Consider the following 25,103-nt stretch of genomic DNA (forward strand, 5'->3'; position numbering starts at 1 on the left):
TATAAGTTTGAACTATTCTAAGTATTTCATTATTATTCCATCTTGTTTATATTTAATTATTATCCCGCGAGATCGCGCGGAATATCGCCTGATACTTAGCCGACGAGGCGGTAGGCCAAGTTGGCTAAAATCAGGCGATATTCCGCAAGATTGAACAGGATAATTGTTTTATTATTCAACACATTGATGACAAAGCCCAATTTTTTACGTTTATTTGAAAAAAAAGCTGGAAAAACTACTATCGCAGGATATACGTTGAGTGCGCACGACGAATATTGAGCGCGCTGTTACCATATTTGGACTGTGTTGAATAATAAAATACAATATGGTCCAATAACTGGATTGGTATGGACAGATTTGAAGTCTGAGAGTGAGACTGAAAGATTAACTGTGGTTTGTCCACGTTGTCTTAAAAACCATAAATTTGGTCATTTCAGTCACGTAGTAGTTTTGACGAATACGGGAGAGAAGTGTTCAAAAATGCGTGCCGCACGTGCAACACGATCATTTCTTCCACTTTTAACCAAAAATATTACTGCTTTTTGGCGTTGTCGTTGCCGTAGCCGTTGTCGTTTCTTAAACTCCCTAATCTCGACTTGAAAGCTGCAAGCGCGAACGGAATAATCGGGACATGATGGCGTTTTCACACCAAATGCTCGCAAGTAAGTCTTGGGTAATTATGACTTAGAAGAAAATGGCCGAAGAACAAGAGATTACGTGAACACGGTGCGTCAGACGTGGACACATTGAATCAGGCTGCGTACAACTATATTTAAGAGCGGGCAGCTGCAGTGACAACTATTATAGTTCAGTTACTAGCTGACATTTCAATCCGCCGTGGTAAGGTTAACTCCCATTTTTTTCGATCGTCGTCAAAAGACACTTCAGTGGCATTTGCGCAGGCGCAAATCGAGTCCAGAGCGAAAAGGTCGTTTTGCTCCTTGCATGATTCCCGAGAACAAACTAAAACATCTGTCAATACAAAAGAAACAAACTTACATGGCGTGTTTGTGGAAAATGCAGTCCTATTTGTTGCAAGATTTCCTATATTCACTTTTACACACTACAGCGCTCAATAACGATGAATTTAACGAAAAAAATAATTTTTCTCGCTTTTCAAAACTCTTCAAACTTTTGCGTTTTCCAAAGGGTTCTCCGTCCTGGTATCATATTTTTTAAAGTTCTCGGTTTTGCTGGAGCGTTTTCAAAAGGGTGCGTTTTCCTCGGCTATTCCTTCGGCGTTGTAGTGTTGATAAATTAGGGAGCTTAAGCACGCGCGTTTTTGAGACGCAGACGGCAACCGGAAGTGAGCTGTTTTCCCTTTTAACTTGTCTTCACATAACCACATTTACAATGCTAAGTATCTTTTCTCCATTAGAGATGATTAGTATAAAAATCTGGGAGACACCTTTGTCCTGTCACGTGAAATGTTCTCTTCCGGTTCCCCTCCGCGTCTCAAAAACGCGCGTGTTTAAGCTCCCTACTTAGATCTTCAAACAAAAACTCATCGATGTGGATGGGGCATCAATAGCACGTTTTGAGTCGTGATCGCGTGAATGCGTGCATGCACAATGAACGACTTATCGCTGTCTACTGGAGTGGTGAAATTAAATTAAACAAGCTGGGTAACCAGCACTATTTTTACGACGAAGGTATGGTCGTTGCATATGGCAGCTGCATGTGTTCAATGTGAATATCTTCGTGTTCTGCCATTAATTTCCCGCAAGTGCTCTGGAAACGTATATTATACTTTTAAAGCGGAAATTGATGAGCAGAGTCCATAATAAATATTCGACGTTGAAGTAGAGGGCGTATTTTTCAATTCAAACCAAAACTGATTGTGATTGTGCAGCAGTGTTTTGATTTTCAGGCAAAATGTCATGAAAAATTAAAACATCACTCGATTAACACTCCTATGGCATCGGCTAATATCGACTATTAGTATAATTACGTGGGTAATTTTTGAAAATTCTCTGCGCTGATTGGTTGCACTTGAGGATATTACTACGCGATATTCACCTCGCCTTTGGTGAATAATTGTTAAATATCGACTGATATCTACTAATACAGGAACGTGTCAAACAATTTCATAAAAAATGGCAAAGGCCTTTCCATCAAAATCTCTCTTGACCGGTCACTTATAAACCATATAAACTAATTCCATCAACGATCTCTTGGCATTGTCAGCTGACAACGTCCTTTCATTTTATGGTTTTTGTAGAATCTCAAAAGGATAACATTCATCGTCACAGACGCGGGGCACATTCCAACAAAAACGAAACTGAAAACAAGCAAACAGAAGAAGAGAGATCAAAGATTGATCATTTTTTATCAGAGCTGAAAAAAAGACTTTACCAGTCAAGCAAAGGTAAATATATGCCAGGGCCCCCAGGCCCTCCCGGTCCACCTGGACCGAAAGGAGAAAGGGGCCACCGGGGAAGGCGAGGAAAGAACGGAAACAAAGGGGACAGAGGAATTATGGGTTCGCCTGGAAAGAGTGGAAAGCAAGGTATCATGGGACCAGCGGGGCCTCGAGGACAAATCGGGTTAAAAGGACAGAAAGGAGACCCAGGAACCACAGGTATACCAGGAGCGAAAGGAGAGCCTGGTGAATCCATCGCACCTCCCACCATCGCTGTTTCGCCGGCAAAGATGACAGTTAATGAAACTAAAACAGCCTTTTTTCAGTGTTCAGTCAGCGGTAATCCTAAACCTTCAATTACATGGAGTAAACTGGAGGGAAAGTCAGAAACACGTTTGTCAACACTCTCACAAGGAAAGTTGCTTTTTCCAAAGGTGATTGGAAGTGACTCGGGTAGATACAAGTGTTCAGCATCAAATATCTTGGGACAGGCACAAGCTCTGGTGCAGCTCGAAGTGAATGGTAAATTTCTCCCGCAGATAATCAGTCATTCTTTTTCTACGGGAATAGTTAAACCCGGCATTGACCGGAAAAATATCATTGTCTCCAACGTTTTCCACATTCCATGACTGCTCAATAGATTCTACAGTTTCTTTGACTCTAAAGGCGATATTCAGTAAACTTTGAAGTCAGAGTTACTTGCCACCAGAAAACTGAAGTTGTACGAGAGGAGTTTCAGTCTTGCAAAGATCGTGTTTTTAATCGGAGATTTTCTCTTATAAGTTTCGTGTAAGTCTCAAGGTTGCGTTAGTCAAGAATTGTAATTTAGCGAGCTAATTGAATCAATTAGCTTTAAAAATTCAACAGAAGTGCATCGCCGTTCCTTTGGAATTAAGTTTCGATTGTTTCCCTGCTAGCAGAGGTCTCCTTTCTTTTGCGTTCGCTGGGCTGACGAGTGCGGGAAAAGACACCTCTGCCATGGGTCGAAATTCACTTTGTTGAGCATGCACGGCAGTGAATCCTCACGTCATGCTTCGTGTATTGTGCGCTCACTTAAGAACAGTGGAATGACTGTAAAGGAATGCGCGGGACGCAGTGGGCTCAAGTCAGTGGGCTCAAGTGAATTTCGACCCATGGCAGAGGTCTGTTTCCCGTATTCGTCAGCCCAGCGAACGTAAAAGAAAAGAGACCTCCGTTAGCAGGGAACATGGTTTCTTAAACGTACTTCCTTTTGTTTCAGTTCCTCCTCGCGTTTCACTAGATCCGGGACCTCGCCACGCTATTGAGGGACGCACATTTAGTCTTCCACTTTGTCACGTGACTGGACATCCTGCACCTGTGGTTATGTGGAGGAAATCCTCTGGCCAGCTACCCCAGGGAAGAGTGAGCTACAACAACAGCGCTTTACAAGTTTTACAAATTCGCAAAGACGACTCAGACTACTACTTCTGTTCAGCAGAAAATCTTTTGGGTCGCGTTGAAAAGAAAACTCTCGTAGTTGTTGTCTCCCTTCCTCAGTTCACAGTTGCGCCACCTGCTAAAGTAAGCGCAAGATTGGGAGCCGATCTGAGGCTAAATTGTAGCGCTACTGGTGATCCACAACCATTGGTCAGTTGGAAAAGGATAGGAGGTCAACTGCCAGTTGGGCGAACTCAACAGACGAATGGAGCATTGGTTATTACAAACCTGACTCTTAGTGATACAGGAAATTATCTCTGTGTTGCAACAAGTGCTCAAGTCTTTAAAGTAGAAACTGCTACCTACGTTGAAGTTCAAGGTGGGTTAGAGCACAGTAATTCGTCATTCAATAGAGAGATTTAGTATCTGTAGGTTACAGGGAAAGAATTAGTTAAAATCAAAAACGTTTCTTTGATTCTTAGCTTCTTGGTATGAGGCGAATTCCAGCCTGACATTTTCCGATTGCCGTCACACGCAATGTAACTGATCGAATGATCCCATATTAATCCCATATTGATCCCATATTGATTCCATATTGATCCCATATTTATCCCATGTGGATCCCATATTGAAGGAGAAGGTGAAAATTCAAACAGCCGAGAGGATACTAACATTACTGCCAAATCTTCATCAGAAATTGTCGTCGGTTACTTTGTTCAGTAAGCAAGAAAGCGTATTTTACATGCAAGGTAAAGGCTAAACACTGAAATACTTTGCACTTTCAGTCTTGGTCTCACGTTACGTTTGCCAAACGAGGTGAAGCATCTCTTTATTGAGACAGTCGATTCGCCAAAAAACGTATTTGTATGGCAGTTACTTTGTCCCATGCGCAAACTAATGTTGATAGAATCCCTAAATAAATGGTCAATGGTTTTTTAAGAGTAATTTATTTTAACAGTGTTAAACGAAGAAATCAGAATGTCTCTTTTTCGTGGCATGATCACTGTCAGACCAGGAAGGTTCCATACATTGCTCACTTGATTTAGTTTAATCTGGACTTCTGAGTCAGTCCAGCTGCGCAGCCTGCGCGCTGATCTACGACGGTGACGTCAAAGAAAACGTCACCTCAAAATATCACTTTGCTTTACCATAAGTCTTTCGCGGTTATTCTATCTCGTTCACTTCTTACAATTTGGGTGAAGTATCCTAATAATAAATTGGTACGAGCAGTGACAAATTGAAAATAGAGAATAGAAAATTCCCTGTTGCAAGCTCACGTTGTCGTCAAAACCTCAAATTTGGTAATTTTACGTCGTCCTTACGCAGAGTACCGCAAGAATACGTGCTAAAATCCGTGCTGCACGTGCAGCACGATTATTTACGCCCTTTTACCCAATGATATCATTGTTTTGCGGAGTTGTTGTGTCCGTCGCCGTCGTAAAATCTTAAGCTCTCTAATCAATCAAGAGAAACGGCCGAGAGAAACACTCCCTTTCCCAAGCCTCCCTAGGTCGTTTCTCTCAATTGATTAAGGTCGTGTTCTATTGGGATCAACCGTTTCAAACGCAACCGGTTTAGGTTGAAGCGGTTGAGGTTTCCCAATACAACACTTTTCCAACCGTTTTCGGTTGAAACGCGGTAACTCCTGGGAATAGTTATTACCAGACTTCTCAGCGTTGACGAGTTGAGCGAAAGCAACCCGGCAGGAGTTAAATGACCCGCGTAAACGACAGCGGTCGCTGCCAATGCTTTTTCAATCGTTTCAACCTACAATCATAGACAAAACCGTTAGGAAGGTTAGCACTTTTGACGTCTTCATTGCTTCTCTCCCCTCCCCCCTCATTCAATGTTTTACAAAACTGAATGGTTTTAGTGGGAAATTGTTGTGTTACCTTCCAACATTGAATAAGGGGGAGTGGGGCTATATAAGAGAAGGTGAAAATATTTCTTTTACGCTTTAACAGAAGCGGGTTTAAGTACAGCTCTGGTGCGGTTCATTTACATAACCTTCCCAACTACTTTTGTCTATGATTGTAGTTTGATGCCGGCTGAAAAAGTTGATTAACCAAACCAACCGAAAACGGTTTTTTCCGAATAGAACACTGAAAACCCAATCAACCCAACCAACTGAAAAACGGTTGGTCCCAATAGAAAACGAACGTAAGTTTCATAAGGCCTGTAAAGAACACAACATTGCATCGTATTAAACTGATGATGACGTGAGTCATACCCAACTTTTTTTTAAAAAAGTTGCCTTGTGAGTCTAAATTTATAGTCTATTGGATTATCTCAGAAACCCATAACGGTTGAAACGTGTAACGGCCCCTTGTGTGCTGGGAAACAAGCTTCTGAATATTCAATTTGCTAAGTACCATATTTGGAACAACAAGAGCGAGGGGTTTCCAAATATGGTACTTAGCACTGAGACATTCAACCAATCAAAACGCACTGAAAATTTGGAAGCTGTGAACGCGCGTTAAACGTTTCAACCCTTATGGGTTTCTGATTAACTGGTATGTTGTTTCAAGTGGAAAGTTTAATTTCAGCCAACAAACTTCTTTATGGCATTTTCATAGAAATTCATGTCCACAGTATGTTAGCTCTAATAAATCGACAAATAACTGGAAATAAACAGCTAATGATAATATTGTAAAAAATGATGATGCTAAGTTAAGGCATAGAGAAAATTTATTTTTTGAAACACGACTTGTTTAATTATATTCTGATTCGTTCATTTCTTTAGAAGTTTTTATAACCTCAAGCATCGTTGGAAATAACCAGCAGTATTTGGCAGCACTCAACACCTGGCTAGCACCCATCATGCCTCGCGGTTCTCACAAATGGAAGAGATGTTATAAGGCGTCCAACCACGGCTGGGCCTCCACCACTTTTCATCAACAATGCGATAATAAAGGACCAACCGTTACAATAGTTCAAGTTGGAGAGTATGTGTTTGGAGGATACACTGGAATATCATGGGGTAGTAGTAAGATCTTATTGTTTTAAAACAGGGAATCTTCATTCCAACCCCCTTAACGGGGGGGCGGAGAGCAAGAACAGGCGCGTAAAGAATTGAAGTGTTGTGAGCGTTTTTAAACTTTATTTATTATATAGATATTGATGAAATACCAGGATTTCTCCTTTTACTAAAAAATCGTATCTTCACCGCGCGCAGTGAACGTATCATTTTTATCTTTCACATGTGAGGATATCGCTGTCGTCATGGTAACGAACACGATTAGCCAATAAAAGGCGAGCTTCCTCTTCATTGTACGATACTTTTGTGCTTAAATATAATTCTTCTCTACTACATTAACATTTTTATTGCAAATTTTACATTATCATGATTTGTTTTTCATGCTGAAAGTATCTCTCACTCGTTCGCTTCGCTCACTCGTGAGAGATACTTGCAGCACTCGAAGATAAAATTCGTATCCCCGCGCGGCCATGTAATATCCTCTATTTATTTATTTACAACAATAGTGCAATCGGCTCAAGTCACAATGCAATTGTTCAAGATGCGGGCTCCCAAGAAATTTGAAAGTGAAAATAAGAATTCTAGTACTTTTTTATCCTGGTACCAGCAACATTGTGGAAGGGTCTTTAAACAAATTTGTTTGCAATTTTCGCATACATGGTTTCCTCCTGAGAGCACTCTTCTCCCTCCAATGTTGCGGGGATTCGATTCCCAGATATGTAGGTTGAGTTTGTTGGTTCTCTACTCTGCACTAAGAGGTCTTTCTCCTGAGAGGTCCCCTGTACATCCCTCAATACCCTCAGGCCCCTCAGTACATCCCTGTACTCAGTGAGAGGTCTTTCTGCTTGGGGTACCCCAGACTTCCCTTCTCCTAAAAACCAACGTATGATTTGATTTGATTTCTGTACGGTGTCCCCAGTTAGTTCCCCATGGCATCCCTGTACTGAGAGGTCCCCTGTACATCCCTCAGTACATCCCTGTACTGAGAGGTCTTTCTCCGTGGGGTACACCAGACTTCCCTTCTCCTAAAAACCAACGTATGATTTGATTTGATTTCTGTACGGTGTCCCCAGTTAGTTCCCCATGGCATCCCTGTACTGAGAGGTCCCCTGTACATCCCTCAGTACATCCCTGTACTGAGAGGTCTTTCTCCGTGGGGTACACCAGACTTCCCATCTCCTAAAAACCAACGTATGATTTGATTTGATTTCTGTACAGTGTCCCCAGTTAGTGCCCCATGGCATCCCTAAATACACTTAACAATTAAATAAAATATTACTATATCATTATTTTTATATATTATTTTTTATTCTCCTCCGGAATGAAAGTGAAGATTCTCTTTCAATTTAGGCCCAGTTCACGTTACTGTTTAGGACAGGCACGTACAGGACGTGTGAAGCTGTTGTCTGAACCCATTGCTTATTTTATTTATTTATTTATTTATTTTTTATTTTTGTTTGTTTCTTTGTTGATTGATTGATTGATTCCTTTCTTTCGTTAAGGTTTTAGTTGTTCTTATCGCTACGATGCTACTGCCTTTTTGTTCTCGTTGCGCAACAAGCCAGGATGGGCCCCGACAAAGCTGCCACAAACGGGTCGATATAGTTCACATACAGCCTATTCCATATACGACTGCAATAGTTATGGACCTACGTTTGGAGGAGGACACGATATTTACATTTCAAACCTTGCGTCATCTGGTACGTCTTGGTCACACCTTGGTCACACTTACAGTCCACCAGCAGGCCATGCTTACGCAAGTGCTTTCGCTCGAACATTCCTTGCCGGCACTAACAACTTCCGCCCAACTGAAGTGGAAGTTTTCTATCTCACTCCGTAGGAACGTTCGGGAACTTTAAAATTTTGCAACATCTCAACACTGTCCAAAACTAAGTTCATAATGAAAGATTAGAGCTATGTGTAATGCCAAACGACTTATGACTGTGATTGTAGATCACTACGGAATTTCCGGTATCTGTCACATTCTCTAACTGATCTGTTCTTCATGATACCCTAAATATTTAAAAAAACGAAACTAACAATGAATTAGTTGCCAGTAATCGGATCCCCGTTTATACGCAAAGGGTTCTGGGATCGCCAGGGGGCAAACATTGCAAGTCGCAAAAAGAAAATGTATGGCGGAAACTTACTTCCAAAAAATTATTTTAAAGAGAGATCAACGCTTTTTTCGACACAGATTTGTCAGAAATCGATTTGGGCAATGTTGATACGTGGCAAATCTAAGTTTTTGTTTGAATAACCGTGAAATATGAGATAAAATTTACTCGGGTTAACCTTGCTCGCGTGAGGATCCGTAAGGTTTATTGCTGTTTATTGTGAAATTAGCATCTCGTCATGGTCTCGAAATATTACAAAAGTAGGTACAAATCTGGAGGAAATAACAAAATAAATTCCTTTTAGTTGTATTTACGTGTGTCTAGGCTGTTTTCTTATTATTTACGTCTTGCAATAAACGAATTATGGCTTCTGGAACAATACCTCCTCAGAGGAGAGAAGTCGTCAGAGGAGACGGAAATTGTTTTTACAGAGCTATTGCTCTTTGGAGGGATGAAATGAGCGAGGAGAAACATGAGGAAACCCATAGGTTAAGTTCTTGTTTCATTGAGAAAAATCCAACGGTTTTCGAGTCGCTACTATCTTCTACAAACTCTGTAAGAGTCCAATCACTTTATTGTAGTACGATGATTCTGCTCAAGCAAACCATTTCAATCTCCTTCTGCCTCGAGGCAGCTGTTTTAATGCTCCTCTTCCATAGAATATACAGCAGTCTCTGTTTCGATGGATTTAGATAACAAGTACTGGGAATTCATATCTGATATGCCCCAGCTGTTACATGTGAACAAACCTTTTCTTCTGACAAACTACCATACACACGTAAATACAACTGAAAAGGCTTTATTGAGTTATTTCTTCCAAATTTATTCCTAATTTTGTAATACTTTGAGACCATTTCACAATAAATTTTACGCAAGCGAGGAAGTTAATCAGCAAATTTTGTCACATATTTCACGGTTATTCAAACAGAAACTTACACTTGCCACGTGTCAACATTGCCCAAATCGATTTCTGATAAAACTGTGTTTCTCTGCAAAATCGTGTTTTGGACGTCGAATAACTTTCCGCCGTACATTTTCTCACAACAACTTGCAATGTTTGCCCCTTGGCGATCCCAGAGCCCTTTGCGTATAGCTTGCGTTGTCATTACTTAAGTTTACGCAATCAACGACCATAACTTTCAGTCTCCAATAGCGGAATATTCTGTTTCTACTGATTCATATACACTTTTTTATAAGAATCTTGTTTTTCCGGCCTAGGCTGAATTCATACTCTCAGCATTTTTGTGCTGATTTTAGGCTGAAAATATTATTGTATTATTCTTAAACGACATTTCCATTTCAGAATGTATTGGGGTATCAATTGAAAGTGTTCGGTGTCTAAATCTGTGTCGCGTTACCGGTAGGTCAAGATGTCACGTCAGACGACACTTGGCCGTTTCGGCTTTAAAAAAATGAATTTCTCACAGAAACACTGTGATCGATTTTGTTTCAACTGCGTTTAGAGAAAGAAGTAATTTTATACAGTTAAATTAAAAACGTATAATTGTATTGTACTTTCAGATTTTCAACACACAAAATTATATCACTATTTCAGCCTCGGGTTTATCCTTACTATTCTTAACATTTTGCAAATTTCAGTCTCGATATTCTTATAAAATATATTCTTATGAAAAGAGAAAGATTGTCGCATTGGTAAGAAAAGCAACGGTGCATAGAAGTGAGTAAGGCACAAAGAATTTTTCCTTTGGTATTCGAACTGAGAACTACAACTTTAAGACTGAATACACTGGACAGTGACTGGAGACGAAGTCATTCTTCCCTGCGATGTCCGGAAGTTTGATGGATGGAAGCTTAAATGCGATTATTTGGCAGAATTGTGAAAATGGGTGTAAGAAAGTAGTTGACTATTATGTTTCTAAAGATTGAAACATTTAGTGACAGAACTTTGTGCAATGAGATTTATATTCCAGGATTTAATCTGCAATCATAGACAAAAGTAGTTGGGAAGGTTATGTAAATGAACCACACCAGAGCTGTATTTCAACCTGCTTCTGTTAAAGCGCAAAAGAAATAGTTTCACCTTCTCTTATACAACCCCCCTCCCCCCTATTCAATGTTGGAAGGTAACTCAACAATTTTCCACTAAAACCATTCAGTTTTGCAAAACATTGAATGAGGGGGGAGGGGAGAGAAGCAATGAAGACGTCAAAAGTGGTAATCTTCCCAAAAGTTCTGTCTACGATTGTAGATTTTGAATTGTTGTGAGTATTCACTTGTACATCATGATGTATTGTTTCACCGAATACTTACGAGTTTTTCGCGGCGTTCTGTTCAAATACAATGCATTCTGGAAAAAGCTGGTGAATGGAGCAGCTTTTCTGGCTAACTCAGTTGATGCATTCTGGGGAAAAGTGCTGAATTCGAGAATTCGTCCGTACCAGTGTCACGAATCCAGAATATGTTGCTGCTTGCTCGCTGCGCACACTCCGCAGCAATTAATGAAAAAGATGACCATGATTCGTGCCGGAAAACTCGTATATTATGTGAATGTCTGATTTGCCTACCCATTTTGTCCGCTGAAAATAAATTATAAATAAAATTTGTGCATAAATTCTCGCATTGAGTGTTTGTTGTGATCATTTCGGAAGCTTCTCGTATGCCGGGGAATTTAGTGAGAGGAATTATTTTTCTGCCTTTTCCTCGGACAATCAAACCAACCGCTAATTATCTTTAAAAACATTTGACAACCGGAAAAATAGTTAATTGGAGGGTGTTAAATATTTTTTATTATAATCTGCCAATTGTGTGCATTTTTTTAATCACAAATTGATGAGAGCGATGAACCAATTAGTTTAGCGCCCAAAGCATTATGGGATTCATATGCGGACAAAAACAAAGACATTTTTTCGGCCATTTTTCCAATGTTTGTCCGCATTTCTATCCCATAATGCTTTGTAATAAGGAGTTAAGCCCTGGCCAAACTATCGAACAAAGTTGGATTGAAGGCTCCAACTTTGCTCGATCCAACATTGTTCGACAGTTTGGCCGCCCATGTTGGAAGATGTTCGTCCAACATTTTCTGCTCGATCAAATGTTGGATAGAGTTTGCTTTTGATCAAACATTACAACCAACAATTCTGTTTGACACAGCAATGTTGTAGTGTTTTGCCGCTCTTCCAACAAAATTGTGTCCTGAATCGAGTCACGTTCGTATTGCTAGCCAATCACGAATCGCTATCTTATTTTCAAGCCAAGGCTTCTTGCATCATTTGCAACGGAGATGGCGGACAAGGAGCAAGGGGACGTCGTGGTTGTCGATGAACAGCCAGAAACCGTGATCAGCGAATAGGAAGCAAGGCCATGTCTGTGGGACACTTTTAGCCTACCTAATCATTATCGCTGTTTGGAGATGTCTGGTTCAATAGCGTTTAAAATTCCTGCAAATTGATCCGAGCTCATAATCATCATCCCCTAAGCGCGAATGTATCTTGCAAAGAATATACCCTTTTCTACACGTTCTCTTAATCATTCTTTGGTTTTTCCTTGTTTGAATACGTCCTTTCCGTCCTAAAACAACTTCCGTAGCGTAACGCTTCGCCACATTTTCAAATTTTGCGCCAACTTAAACTTGAATTCGTCAAGCAATGTTGGATAGTGTTTTGCCACTACGTCAACATTTACATCCAACAATGTTGCATGTGGGATCCAACTTTGTTCGATAGTTTAGCCAGGGCTTTACGATCTACTTGTTGAAAATTTCATTGCAGGCAGCTTTCTCAAAGTTACATTTGGTCAGTGATGCAAAAGTGGTGCAAGGCTTTTAAGAAGAACATTTAGCATAACACTGCAAAACCATTCAAATTATTAGGCGGGATGCCGTAGGCAGCGCGTGTTAATAATTGGGACGATTCCGTTTTATTTTCATCGTAGTCACGAATCGCCGTGTTTTGCTATTCTGTGATTTCATTGGCTCCAGTCCACCATGGAATCACGTGCAAGATCAGGGGTCGAACAGGGTGGATAAACACTATGTGTGATTTGATTGGCTCCAGTCCAACTTGGAATCACGTGCGAGATCACGAGTAGACCAAGCACAATACTCTCGCAATGTCCATGAAAGGTCTCCAATCGAACCAGTTTGTTCAGTTATCAAATAGTGAACGGAGATTAAATCCTTGGATTTATTATCCCTGTGCTTTGGTTTTTTGAACAGTAAATACTTGCATACGAGTGTTCTTCCAATTGGAAACCTTTCTTGCCATCGATCGAACCAACGAGTTTGCCAACGGGAGTCGGTGTTTTCCTTGGACTCCCTTGGTTCGATTTTTGTGACCGCTACTTAAGCAATTACAGTTAAGTGTTACAAAATGTGTATTATTCTTCAAACCTGTGCCAGTAAAACCAACCTCAATTCATACCCCCTACCCTGGGGTTGCTTCATTTAGTCAAAACAATACCTAATACTAGCCCCCTGGGGGCTGTTTTGGATTGCACTTGATTGTTACCCTGAAAAAGAAACTTTGAAAGTTGCCAGTCCTTTTTTGAACAAGCCAGAGCAAAGCATCATTTTCACGCAATCATCAACAGTTTAATAGGAATAAATCAGTGTACAAACCTTTGCATACTCGGCAGATCCCCTCTGGGGCCCTCACCATTCCAATGTGGAACCACATGATGGGGCACCTAGGGTTATCATAGCCAATCATCTCCTCATTTTCTCCTTTTCAACACAAACAGTAGATATTTAAAAGAATGCGACATACCTGCACGGTCTCCCTTTTGTGGGTTTATGGTTACAGATAATTGTGAAACCGTCAATTCTCAGTTTTACTTTAACGAGCATGTCCTGGAGTGATTCGTCCCTCTTGTTTGATATTAAAGGAGGTTTCTTGAATATGTTTGCCAGTAATGGCTGGTTTTCAATAAAACTCCAGTTGCAAGTCAATATTGCTTGAAGATTTGACACCGCTGGGTTGTTTTCTGTCTTCCAGAAAAATTGACCCCGTATAGTGTTCTCTCGATAAGATGTGCAGGCTAGCCTCGCTCTTCAATGCGGGCTTTGAATCGAGAGAGTGCCTCTTCAAATGTTGTTTTTGAAGAGTTGTTTGGAGGATCCTAATAGCCTCTCCTTTGATAAAACCCTTCTTGGCACTGGGCGGGTAACAAGAAGTAAAATGCGTGTATTCGAAGGTTTCATTCGCGATGGCCTTGTGGGCTTTTTCTAATCGTTCTACTTTGTATACTATTGTGTCTAGTAAAGTGATCTCCTTCTCTGAAATTTCATAGCTGAACTTTATAGTTGTGTGGAAGTTGTTAGCTTGTGCAATGAACAATATTCTGGAAAAATCCCCACGGGACAGCTAAAGTTGCCAAACGCTGTGCGATGCCCCACCTTCTCGCCAGATTTTCTAGGGGTTTTCGTTGATTCATGTATTATTTATTGCATTGGTTAAACTAAAATTCTCAAAACTGAAGACTGAAAATGGCCCTTTCCTGCAGTCAAATTATACATCCTCACAGGGACCGATCAGTTTCTTAATTTACTTCATGTGAGAAACCTCCTTGTGTCGTTGCCACTCCACTGTTCAAATTCCAGGTTTCCCTCGTTGCCACTTTAATGCAAGCAGAAGCCTTCCTGACGCAAGCTTGTTTGCTTGTGTGAACGGACTGTGATTATCGCTACAAAAAGGTTTTATTGCTTACCTCGACCCATCCCGTGTAAACGCCTCCAGGCGTCTTGTTGAGAGGGTGAAAAATGTCGGCGCCCACAGATCGTAGGTCGGTTGCTTCTTATCAGTAAACATATTTTTGAACCATGTATATTTGATATCAGCAGTAATTAAACGGTATTCTTTATAGTTGCTCGTTAGTCTAACCCTTGGCTCATCGAGTTTTCTATTCCTTCTTTTATTAGCAACTGTAATATTGAGGCCGTGGTTGCCAAGTGTATTTCACGAAAGTCTCCCTTCCACATGGATTATCAAATCTCGCTCTAACCCGAAGTAAACACATATCTTGACTGCAAAATAACTCGAACACGGATTTTTCATTCCTTTGGAAAACTACACGAAAACAATCAACCCACTGAATACCTTCACAAGAGGTAATCAGAAACGACGCAAAAGAATTCGTGATTGGCGAACTTCCCAGAGGGAAAGCGCGTTCAAAAGTAAGGCAAGGCGCACCTTAAAAGTGGCAGTTAATGCACGAACTTAAAAGGCCAAAGCAACAGATGAAAAAGGAATTTCAAATTCCATACTCATGTACGATGAATACAAAAAGATAGAGGGGTTGCCTCCCGCACCCGTTATGTTTGAATACTGGTCAACAATGCAAAACCTAACATAACTATTGAATCACAACGAGGGAAATTTGCCAGAACGGATGTGAACTTTGTGAACTTTACAGATATAGGTGGGGAATTTGACGGATCATCTTTTAAGGTATCACATGTCAAGCTGAATAAAACGATGACTGACGGAACCAAATTACTCAAAACATGAAAATGACTACTCAGAAGAATTTACCTTCCTTTGCTTCTATTATATCTGTTTTATCAATTGTATTGTACTGTGGTGGGTTTCTGAGGATTGAATTGGAGCTAAACGAGCAGAAGAGGAGGATAAACGCTCTTGAAAGCGTTGCCCTGAAAAGTACTAAATCATCGATTGTTTCGGATCCAGACATCACAAAGTCCTTCAAATATACTTCTGGTAAGTCCGCGATACAATTATTTTGGTAAACTCAACCAAGTGAAACATACTATTTGGGGAAATTGAAGTGCAAAGGTTCCTTCATAAATTATACCGATACCAAAGAGTTTTACTGCGACAAACAAAGCAGGCAAAGGTGAATGGGCAACATTCCTTTTCACTGAATAAGACTTTGTGAAAAAAAAAATCTAAGGAAATTCAATCTTCTCGAGAAACTGATGATTCCCATCAACTGCAACCACTGTTGGTCAAAGGAGAATCGTCATTGTTTATGATACCATTAAGGAACAGAGATCAGAGTTTCATTTCGAGCACAGTTGACGTCTAATTGACTAGTTGTCTAGTGCTTGCTTAGTTACTAATGATGTAAGCAAAGAGGATTCAATGTTCTCAATTAATTCGCAAACATCAGCAAGATAATTAAATATAATACCAATAAAGAGGAAAGGAAATCACCATTGCAACAAAAAGGCAAAATAATTCTGTGAATGTCAAGTTCTCTGACCTTAACAGAAACCTTTATGTGCCGACCATTCAAGTGAACAAACAATTATCACCGGCCGTGATAGCTTAAACTAAGAGTGTGTTTCTTTGGGAAAATGCAAATCCTGAATCTTGTATCCAAAAGCGGATTTTGCGTTTCTTTACCGCTAAAATCCGAAAATTAATTATTCCTCCAAAGAATCCACACTCCATGTTGATTAATAAGATTCAGATCTGAATCCGGAGTTTTAGGATTCATGATCCACGCGTTTCTTTAATTTGAAAGACGGATCCAACAAAAACCTACGTTTGGTCAGCGGTAGTCTTGTTAAAGTGCACATTCCTGTCATTTATGTGATTCATGGCGAGCAATTTTTTATATATTAAAGGTGTTTTCGGTGCTATTTTTTTCTTCACTGTATCCGAAATTTATAGAAAGTCGTAAATATTTCGCAGAACTTCAATATGATACAAATTACCTTAATCCTAACCTGCTGAAAGTGGGTTATCACGTCAGAAAAATCTGTTTTCGGATTCTTCATTTCTTTGGGAATGAAGCATCCGTATGATCTGAGATCATAAATCCAATCTTGGATTCTTCCAAAGAAACGCACCCTTCAAATAAAATGGCGAGTATCGTCCGAGTTATTTGTCCTGAGAATATATGTGTTCCATGAATGTTTAGCCAACTGAACTCGCCGTGGAAAGGATTATTGCTTACCAACACAAAAGTTCTGAGATCAAGAATTCAAGCAGCAGACAATTGTGTTTATTTGATAATTTATAGAGCTCAATCAGATAATAATTTTGGGTGCAGAAAGGACCGATGATTGTGATGGTGATGATAAGAATGACTCTAAGGCGAATAATTCAAAAATTCATCATTTCTCAGCAACTCTACTATAACATAAGCTAACATACAAGACAAAACTCTTAAGGCTCTTTGATTAACTACTGATACAGTACTACAAATTTACCCACAATGAGTTAATGATGTGCCCATGCCTCATGGAGTGGAGATGTATGCAAATTTGCCAACATACTGCCAGAAAACACGTCATTAGTTGCTTAACGAAAAAAGAATTGTATGTTTTCTTAGTAGTCCAAGTGCTCTAGCAGAATTTAAATATGGTACCGTGCAATTTCCTAGTGGTTTAAGGAAGTGAAAAATATCCTTACCGGTTTTTCGAGAAAAACTTTTGGTATTTTGAGACATAAGGGCAATTTGTAATCTCGTTAAAAGTTTTAAAATTGCAGCAATTTTATTTAAATTAGCAGCAGTGTTTTAAATTTTACGGAAAATGTTATTAGAAAGGAAGAACATCTCTCAATGAAAACGTTTTACAGCGGTATAGGTATCGACTAATATAGAAACGTGTTCAACAAAATCTCTCTTGACCCGCCTCTTATAGACGATAATAACTTCATTCCCTCAGTGGATTTATGGCCTTGTCAACTGAAAACTTTTTTCCATTTTATGGTTTGTTGTAGAATCTCAAACCAATAGCGTTCATCGACACAGGCGCAGGGCTTCTTCCACCAATAACGAAACTGAAAACAAGCAAACAGAAGAAAAGAGACTAAACATTGAACAATTCCTATCAGAGCTGAGAGTAAGACTTTACCAATCAAAAAACGGTAAATATTTGTCAGGTTCCCCAGGCCCTCCCGGTCCACCTGGACCGAAAGGAGAAAGGGGCAACCGGGGAAGGCGAGGACAAAAAGGAAAGAACGGAAACAAAGGGGACACAGGAATTATGGGATCGCCTGGAAAGAGTGGAAAGCAAGGTATCATGGGACCAGCGGGGCCTCGGGGACAAATCGGGTTAAAAGGACAGAAAGGAGACCCAGGAACCACAGGTATACCAGGAGCGAAAGGAGAGCCCGGTGAATCCATCGCACCCCCCACCATCGCTGTTTCGCCGGCAGAGATGACAGTTAATGAAACTCAAACAGCATCTTTTCAGTGTACAGTCAGCGGTAATCCTAAACCTTCAATTACATGGAGTAAACTGGAGGGAAAGTCAGAAACACGTTTTCCAACAGCCTCACAAGGAAAGTTGCTTTTTCCAAAGGCGATTGGAAGTGACTCGGGTAGATACAAGTGTTCCACATCAAACATCTTGGGACAGGCACAATCTCTGGTGCGGCTCGAAGTGAACGGTAAATTTCTGTTGCAAATAATCAGTTATTCCTTTTCTACGGACCTACAATACTCGTCACAAATCGTTGAAACAGACACCGTTTTCTCTCGAATTTTCTGGAAAAATCCTGAAATTTCTACTTCACACTGTTTTCCCCCACGAAATGTGCCTTCTCCCTCCCCAATGTTGAGTCACGCGTGTTTTGAAGCACTGAGACCACTGTGATACCCAAATCAACATTGGGAAGGGGAAACAGACACAAGTGTTTTCAAACCCACCATTGACCAAAAAAATATCATTTAAACCTCACAAGCAAGCAGAAAGTGGGCAGAGCTAACTTTTGCGATTACATGTACATGCCCCCGGATACTAGCAGCCGCCCCACATGACCATATCTGCCTGAGAAATGACTGCTGGGAAGCAAGCCCTATCTTGAGGTTAACTTTCCCTAAATAAAATAATTTAGCCACATATAACACGGTAAACTGATGGTCCGAGGTCTAATGAAAGGGATCGACAATGGCAGGGGCGTCCCGTGGGTTTTCCGTTTAGTTACACACAGGAAGGCGTAGTGAAACGAGCAGCGAAGGCGAAGCCTCAGACTCTGGTCGAGACACTTGATCACACAAGTCCCCACCTCTATCCAGGGATATGTGTCGCTCATGTCACTTTGCTTACCTACTCCGTGTCAACCTGCGCTGCTTCACTCTTCTAGTATGGTAAAGTAATACAAAAGGTTGATAAATAAACAAGAAAGGTACTGAATAGTTGGCGTTCTTTTGTGCTTTGATTTATGAAACTTTCCCCTGGTGGAAAACATGGAAAAGGGCATTTCCGAGGCCCTAAAAAGAATTTTTTTCTAGGGGAGCATGCCCTTAGACCCCCCTAGAGCCTTCACTGATCTAGTTTATCACACTTCTGCTAAAGAATTCGCTTATTGATCTCCGGGCCATTTAATTAATTTACCACTCAATTTGTCAACTGAATACTTTGAACTCGTGAACTCATAAGTTCTGACCCTGAAATGACAGCGTTTCACGCTGCCCTCAGATCGGGTCAAATACTTTTGGGAATCTCTCAGAAAAAGGGGAGAAAATGAAGGGTCAAAAGGTCAAGTCCTTGCATTGGTGGATTTCGATCAATTTCAGTTTGGCTTTTTCACTTTGTTACTGTGGTTGTGATGACTGAGTTTTGAACTCTCATATTAAAATGAATAGTCCACAATGTTTTCTTTTCGTAAAATAGCAGCGATACAATAAGAGAAAACTCTAGCATCTGTAAAAGTGGCTTTTCGCTACTAAATAAATAAATATTTTCTAAAAATTTCGAGGTACGCACATGCGTAGGTGCGTATATGGTCTCTACGCCCCTGAATGGGTTACGGGAGTTCTGTTGTGGTTCTAAAAAGAAATTTCTTTTGTTTCAGTTCACCCTCGTGTTTCACTAGATCCGGGACCTCGCTACGCTATTGAAGGAAGCACTCTAACGCTTCCACTTTGTCACGTGACTGGACATCCTGCACCAGTGGTTATGTGGAGAAAATTTACTAACCAATTACCCCAGGGGAGAATGAAGTACAACAATAGCGCTTTACAAGTTTTACAAGTTCGCAAAGAAGACTCAGACTACTACTTCTGTTCAGCAGAAAATCTTTTGGGTCGCGTTGAAGAAAAAACTTTCGTAGTTGTTGTTTCCCTTCCTCAGTTCACTGTTGAGCCACCTGCTAAAGTAAGCGCAATATTAGGAGCTGATCTGAGGCTAAATTGCAGCGCTACTGGTGATCCACAACCACTGATCAGCTGGAAGAAGAAAGGGGGTCAGCTGCCAGTTGGGCGGACTCAACAGACCAAGGGAGCGTTGATTATTACAAACCTAACGTCCAGCGATACAGGAAATTATCTCTGTGTTGCAACAAGTGCTCAAGTCTTTGACGTAGAAACTAGTACCTACGTTGAAGTTCAAGGTTAGAAAGCATCAGTTTATTCAATAGAGAGATTTAGCGTTAAACGGCAAAAGATAAACAACTTCGGTTTCTAAGAGCTTAAATTTTTAAAATCAAACAAACAAGTGTTTTTGAAATTCATTTATATTAGTTACAAACCCTTTCATTTGGAAAAAGTTCAAACAATTTGTTGTTTTAGTGGAGGTTCCCCTCAAGGGTAACGTACTTTCACAGTGCTAAACAAATTGTTTGTTTTAGATAAGTGCCACTCGAGTGATTAGATAGATAGATAGTTTATTATAAAAATATATTGCAGCTTACAAGCTGAATTGCATATTTTCAAAATCTATAAATACGTTAAATAATACGTAATAATACGTAATAATAAATAATTCTAATAAAATAGTAATAATATAAAACATTATAAATAATTAAAAGATGATCTAATGATAAAACTATTCATGCATCTTTCCGTCTTGCATTTCGGAACCGAAAAGCGTCTGGTGCGCCTAAGAGCGTATTGTGAGGGTCCACGTTGTTGGACTAGACTGTATAATCGATGACCAGAATCGTTAATTATTCTATCAAAGGTTTGCTTACAAATCTCTAAGATATAATCACCAATTGGAACAATGTTCGCAAGTTCCATTGCGTCATTATAACAATGTCCAGGGCAAATAATTCTAAGAGCCCTTTTCTGAATACGTTCTAGTTCATTCTTGAGGTACTCTGGAAGAGCATAGAAAAACACTGGAGATGCGTAGATCAGAATGGAACGATTACTGGAATCGTCCACATATTCTTCATTTGGTTTAAGCAGCGTTTACACGAACGCTGTTTCACATCGACACAGTTTCATGACTTCGAAACCGCGTCAAAATCGCGATGGTATATGCGAGCGCAGCACTACGTGCTAAATTCACTATTTTGAATTGAACAATGCAAATTTCGCGCCAAAATAGTAACCGTATTCAAATCGATGCGGTTTCGCTGTTTACACGAGAGATGAAACCGCATCGTTTTGAAAACGCTCCACTTATGGCAGCGGTTTTAAATCGACACGATTTAGGCAACAGTCTCGATCGGTGTCGTGTAAACAGAAGGTGTAATCGCAGTTTTTCATCAGATTCAGGTAAGTTTCAATACATGCTTTGATCTGTGCTAAATTTGTTGTTGACAAAAATCAGTATTCATTGTTGAAAAAGAAAACGCTTTGAAACCTTGTTTAAGTAACATCTTCAAAACATGGGTAAGGTTTGGTGTGAACGGGGCATTCGTTTAATTAATATTTTGTCTCAACTGGAAAGTTAAATTTCAGTGAATACTTCTCTTCAGGAGCCTGAAGCGTGACGCTGTCCCTCTTAATGAAACGAAACCCTTGAACCCTTTCATAGAAATTCATATCCGCAGTGTTTTAGCTCCAATATATCGAGAAACGAAGCTTAAAATGAACAGATAATGATGATAATGATAAAAAACGATAACGAAAATACGGTTAAGGCATCATGGACATGTACTCAACACGACTTGTTCTATTATATTATGATTCGTTCATCTAGATGAGGGTTTTATTATCTCAAGCATCGTTGGAAATAACCAGCAGTATTTGGCAGCACTCAACACCTGGCTAACACCCATCATGCCACGCGGTTCTCACAAATGGAAGAGATGTTATAAGGCGTCCAACCACGGCTGGGCCTCCACCACTTTTCATCAACAATGCGATAACAAAGGACCAACCGTTACAGTAGTTCAAGTTGGAGAATACGTGTTTGGAGGATACACTGGAATATCATGGGGTAGTAGTAAGATCTTATTGTTTTAAAACAGGGAATCTTCATTCCAACCCCCTTAACGGGGCAGCTCTTTTGTTTTGTTTTTTTTTTTGTTGGGGCAGGGGGCGGAGAGCAAGAACAGGCGCGCAAAGAATTGACGTGTTTTGAGCGTTTTTAAACTTTATTTATTTATGTACAACAATAGTGCAATCGGCTCACGTCACAATGCAACTGTTCAAGATGCCGGCTCCCAAGAAATTTGAAAGTGAAAATAAGAATTCTAGAACTTTTTTATCCTGGTACAAGCAACTTTTTCGAAGGGTCTTAAAACAAATTTGTTTGCAATTTTCGCATACATGGTTTCCTCCTGAAAGCGCTCTTCTCCCACCAATGTTGCGGGGATTCGATTCACAGACTTGGCGTCATATGTAGGTCGAGTTTGTTGGTTCTCTACTCTGCACTGAGAGGCCTTTCTCCTGAGAGGTCCCTTGTACATCCCTCAGTACCCTCAGTCCTCTCACTACATCCCTGTACTCAGTGAGAGGTCTTTCTCCGTGGGGTACCCCAGACTTCCCCCTCCTAAAAACCAACGTATGATTTGATTTGATTTCTGTACGGTGTCCCTAGTTAGTGCCCCATGGCATCCCTGTACTGAGAGGTCCCCTGTACATCCCTCAGTACCCTCATTTCCCTCGGTACATCCCTGTACTGAGAGGTCTTTCTCCGTGGGGTACACCAGACTTCCCATCTCCTAAAAACCAACGTATGATTTGATTTGATTTCCGTACAGTGTCCCCATAGTTAGTGCCCCATGGCATCCCTAAATACACTTAACAATTAAATAAAATATTACTATATCATTATTTTTATTTTTTATTTTTTATTCTCCTCCGAAGTTAAACTGAAGATTCTCTTTCAATTTAGGCCCAGTTCACGTTGCTGTTTAGGACAGGCACGTACAGGGCGTGTGAAGCTGTTGCCTGGAACCCATTGCTTATTTTATTTATTTATTTTTTTAATTTTATTTTATTTTTGTTTGTTTCTTGATTGATTGATTGATTGATTGATTGATTGATTGATTATTTGATTGGTTGATTCCTTTCTCTCGTTAAGTTTCTAGTTGTTCTTATCGCTACGATGCTACTGCCTTTTTGTTCTCGTTGCGCAACAAGCCAGGATGGGCCCCGACAAAGCTGCCACAAACGGGTCGATATGGTTCGAATAGGTATTCCATATACGACTGCAATAGACATGGACCTACGTTTGGAGGAGGACACGATATTCGCATTTCAAACCTTGCGTCATCTGGTACGTCTTCGTATTCAAACCTTGGTCACACTTACAGTCCACCAGCAGGCCATGCTTACGCAAGTACTTTCGCTCGAACATTCCTTGCTGGCACTTACAAATTCCGCCCAACTGAAGTGGAAGTTTTCTATCTCACTTCGTAGGAACGTTCGGGAACTTTGCAACAATTTTGCAACATCTCAACACTGTCCAAAACTAAGTTCATAATGAAGGATTAGCGCTATGTGTAATGCAAATAAACGAGCGATCAACTCTTAAAGCGATGTTAGATGCGGATATTAAAACAGTCTGATTGATTTTTTAAACCTCTTTCTTAAGAAACAGTTTACACACAAATGAAAAATTAGAAGGTATTAACTAGTGTATCTAACAGATGGTAATGCTGCGGTGGGAAGAATGTTTGCCTCCCAATAAGCAGTTTTCTTCACAAGTCACAAGTTTTAATATTTTAAGTTTATTTAACACAATCTTGCTCGATACAATCTTAACTGTGGTGTTCTCAATCACTGCAAAATCCCACGCTATCGAAAATATTTGAAATTTACGTACAATCAGTGACACCTTTCAATGTTGTTTGCAAACTAAAACGCACTGAACAGTTAGTTTGGGTGCATTGCGCTATCCAACATTGCACGGGAGAATAGGGGTGGGTGTTCCAACTACTTATGACTGCGATTGTAGATCACTACGGCATTTCCGTTATCTATCACTTTCTGTATTGATCAGTTCTTCATGATACCCTAAATATTAAAAAAAACGAAACTAACAATTACTTAAGTTCACGCAATCAACGACTATAACTTTCAGTCTCCAACAGTGGAACATTCTGATTCATATACACTTTTTTATAAGGATCTTGTTTTTTAGGTCAAGATATCACATCAGACGACACTTGGCCGTTTTGGCTTAAAAAGAAGAGCATTTCTCACAGACACACTGTGATCGATTTTGTTTCAACTACGTTTAGAGAAAGTAGTAATTTTATACGGTTAAGTTAAAAAACGTATAATTGTATTGTACTTTCAGATTTTCAACACACAAAATTATATCGTTATTTCAGCCTCGGGTTTATCCTTAAAATATTCTTAACATTTTGCAAATTTCAGTCTCGATATTCTTTTAAAATATATTCTTATAAAAAGAGGAAGAGTGTAGCATTGGTAAGAAAAGCAACGGTTCATAGCAGTGAGTAAGGCACAAGGTATTTTTCCTTTGGTATTCGAACTGTGAACTAAACCTTTAAGATTGAATGCACTGAAGACGAAGTCATTCTTCCCTGCGATGTCCGGAAGTTTGATGGATGGAAGCTTAAATGCAATTATTTGGCAGAATTGTGAAAATGGGTGTAACAAAGTATGGAAGTTGACTATTATGTTATTATTAAACATTGAAACATTTAGTGACAGAACTTTGTGCAATGAGATTTATATGCAACCCGCAAGGGTTGAAAAGTGTAACGGCCCCTTGTGTGCTGGGAAACAAGCTTCTCAATATTCTATTTCCTAAGTACCATATCTGGAACAACGAGAGCGAGGGGTTTCCAAATATGGTACTTAGCACTGAAACATTCAACCAATCAGTTCGCACTGAATATTCGGAAGCTGTGAACGCGCGTTACGCGCTTCAATCCTTATAAATAAATAATAGTAGTTTATTAAAAACTCTCTTGCAGTAAAACAACTGAATTAACGAGTACGTTTTACAATCTTAAATTATCTAAAATACAATAATTTACAAGTATAACAATACTTGTGGTACTATCAATTAGTCACATAAAATATCAAGAGTCACATAAAATATTTAAAAGTAAAAACGTTTTCTACTCTCTTAGTCCTACAGGCCTGCTTGTTCCGGAAAAGATAATACTTTTGTGTTTTCTGCCTTAAGGGATAGTTAGGCGCGTCCAAGAGTGGACTGGGGAGC

The 25,103-nt window shown here is 39.9% G+C and overlaps 2 protein-coding genes across 11 annotated transcripts in view; both read left to right on the top strand.

Annotated features, from left to right (window-relative positions):
• The window catches only part of LOC138059202 (contactin-5-like), a 15,346-nt gene extending 4,166 nt beyond the window's left edge, over positions 1 to 11,180 (top strand). The window contains exons 2-5 of one of the 6 annotated variants that reach the window (XM_068904759.1): positions 2,222 to 2,884; positions 3,603 to 4,139; positions 6,507 to 6,746; positions 8,240 to 11,180. In XM_068904759.1, coding sequence (XP_068760860.1) covers positions 2,222 to 2,884; positions 3,603 to 4,139; positions 6,507 to 6,746; positions 8,240 to 8,577 — 1,778 coding nt within the window. In that variant the 3' untranslated portion in view covers positions 8,578 to 11,180. Of the gene's footprint in view, positions 1 to 2,221; positions 2,885 to 3,602; positions 4,140 to 6,503; positions 6,747 to 8,239 lie in introns of all 6 variants that reach the window. The other 5 variants (XM_068904757.1, XM_068904758.1, XM_068904761.1 and 2 more) reach the window with 5 other exon arrangements.
• A 4,100-nt stretch (positions 11,181 to 15,280) lies between these two features.
• LOC138059197 (roundabout homolog 2-like) lies at positions 15,281 to 24,572 on the top strand. 5 transcript variants are annotated; one of them, XM_068904745.1, is made up of 6 exons: positions 15,281 to 15,528; positions 17,503 to 18,174; positions 19,582 to 20,118; positions 21,657 to 21,896; positions 22,986 to 23,180; positions 24,048 to 24,572. In XM_068904745.1, the coding sequence occupies exons 1-6, from the start codon at positions 15,315 to 15,317 to the stop codon at positions 24,176 to 24,178; spliced, it is 1,989 nt and encodes a 662-aa protein (XP_068760846.1). In that variant the 5' UTR covers positions 15,281 to 15,314; the 3' UTR covers positions 24,179 to 24,572. The 5 variants fall into 5 exon arrangements, with proteins under 5 accessions (XP_068760846.1, XP_068760847.1, XP_068760845.1 ...); XM_068904746.1 differs by having other exon boundaries at positions 22,993 to 23,180; XM_068904744.1 differs by having other exon boundaries at positions 22,986 to 24,182.
• Positions 24,573 to 25,103: the final 531 nt, after the last annotated feature.

Source organism: Montipora capricornis, chromosome 8, assembly GCF_036669925.1.
Source record: "Montipora capricornis isolate CH-2021 chromosome 8, ASM3666992v2, whole genome shotgun sequence".
Lineage (NCBI taxonomy): Eukaryota > Metazoa > Cnidaria > Anthozoa > Scleractinia > Acroporidae > Montipora > Montipora capricornis.

Bases quoted from the DNA above. Each gene is read 5' to 3' on its own strand.
- LOC138059197 (XM_068904743.1), top strand. From the start codon at position 15,315: ATGAAAATGACTACTCAGAAGAATTTACCTTCCTTTGCTTCTATTATA. The intron at 18,175-19,581 runs GTAAATTTCTGT...CTTTTGTTTCAG, and splicing joins GGTGCGGCTCGAAGTGAACG to TTCACCCTCGTGTTTCACTA. The intron at 20,119-21,656 runs GTTAGAAAGCAT...TCGTTCATCTAG, and splicing joins TACCTACGTTGAAGTTCAAG to ATGAGGGTTTTATTATCTCA.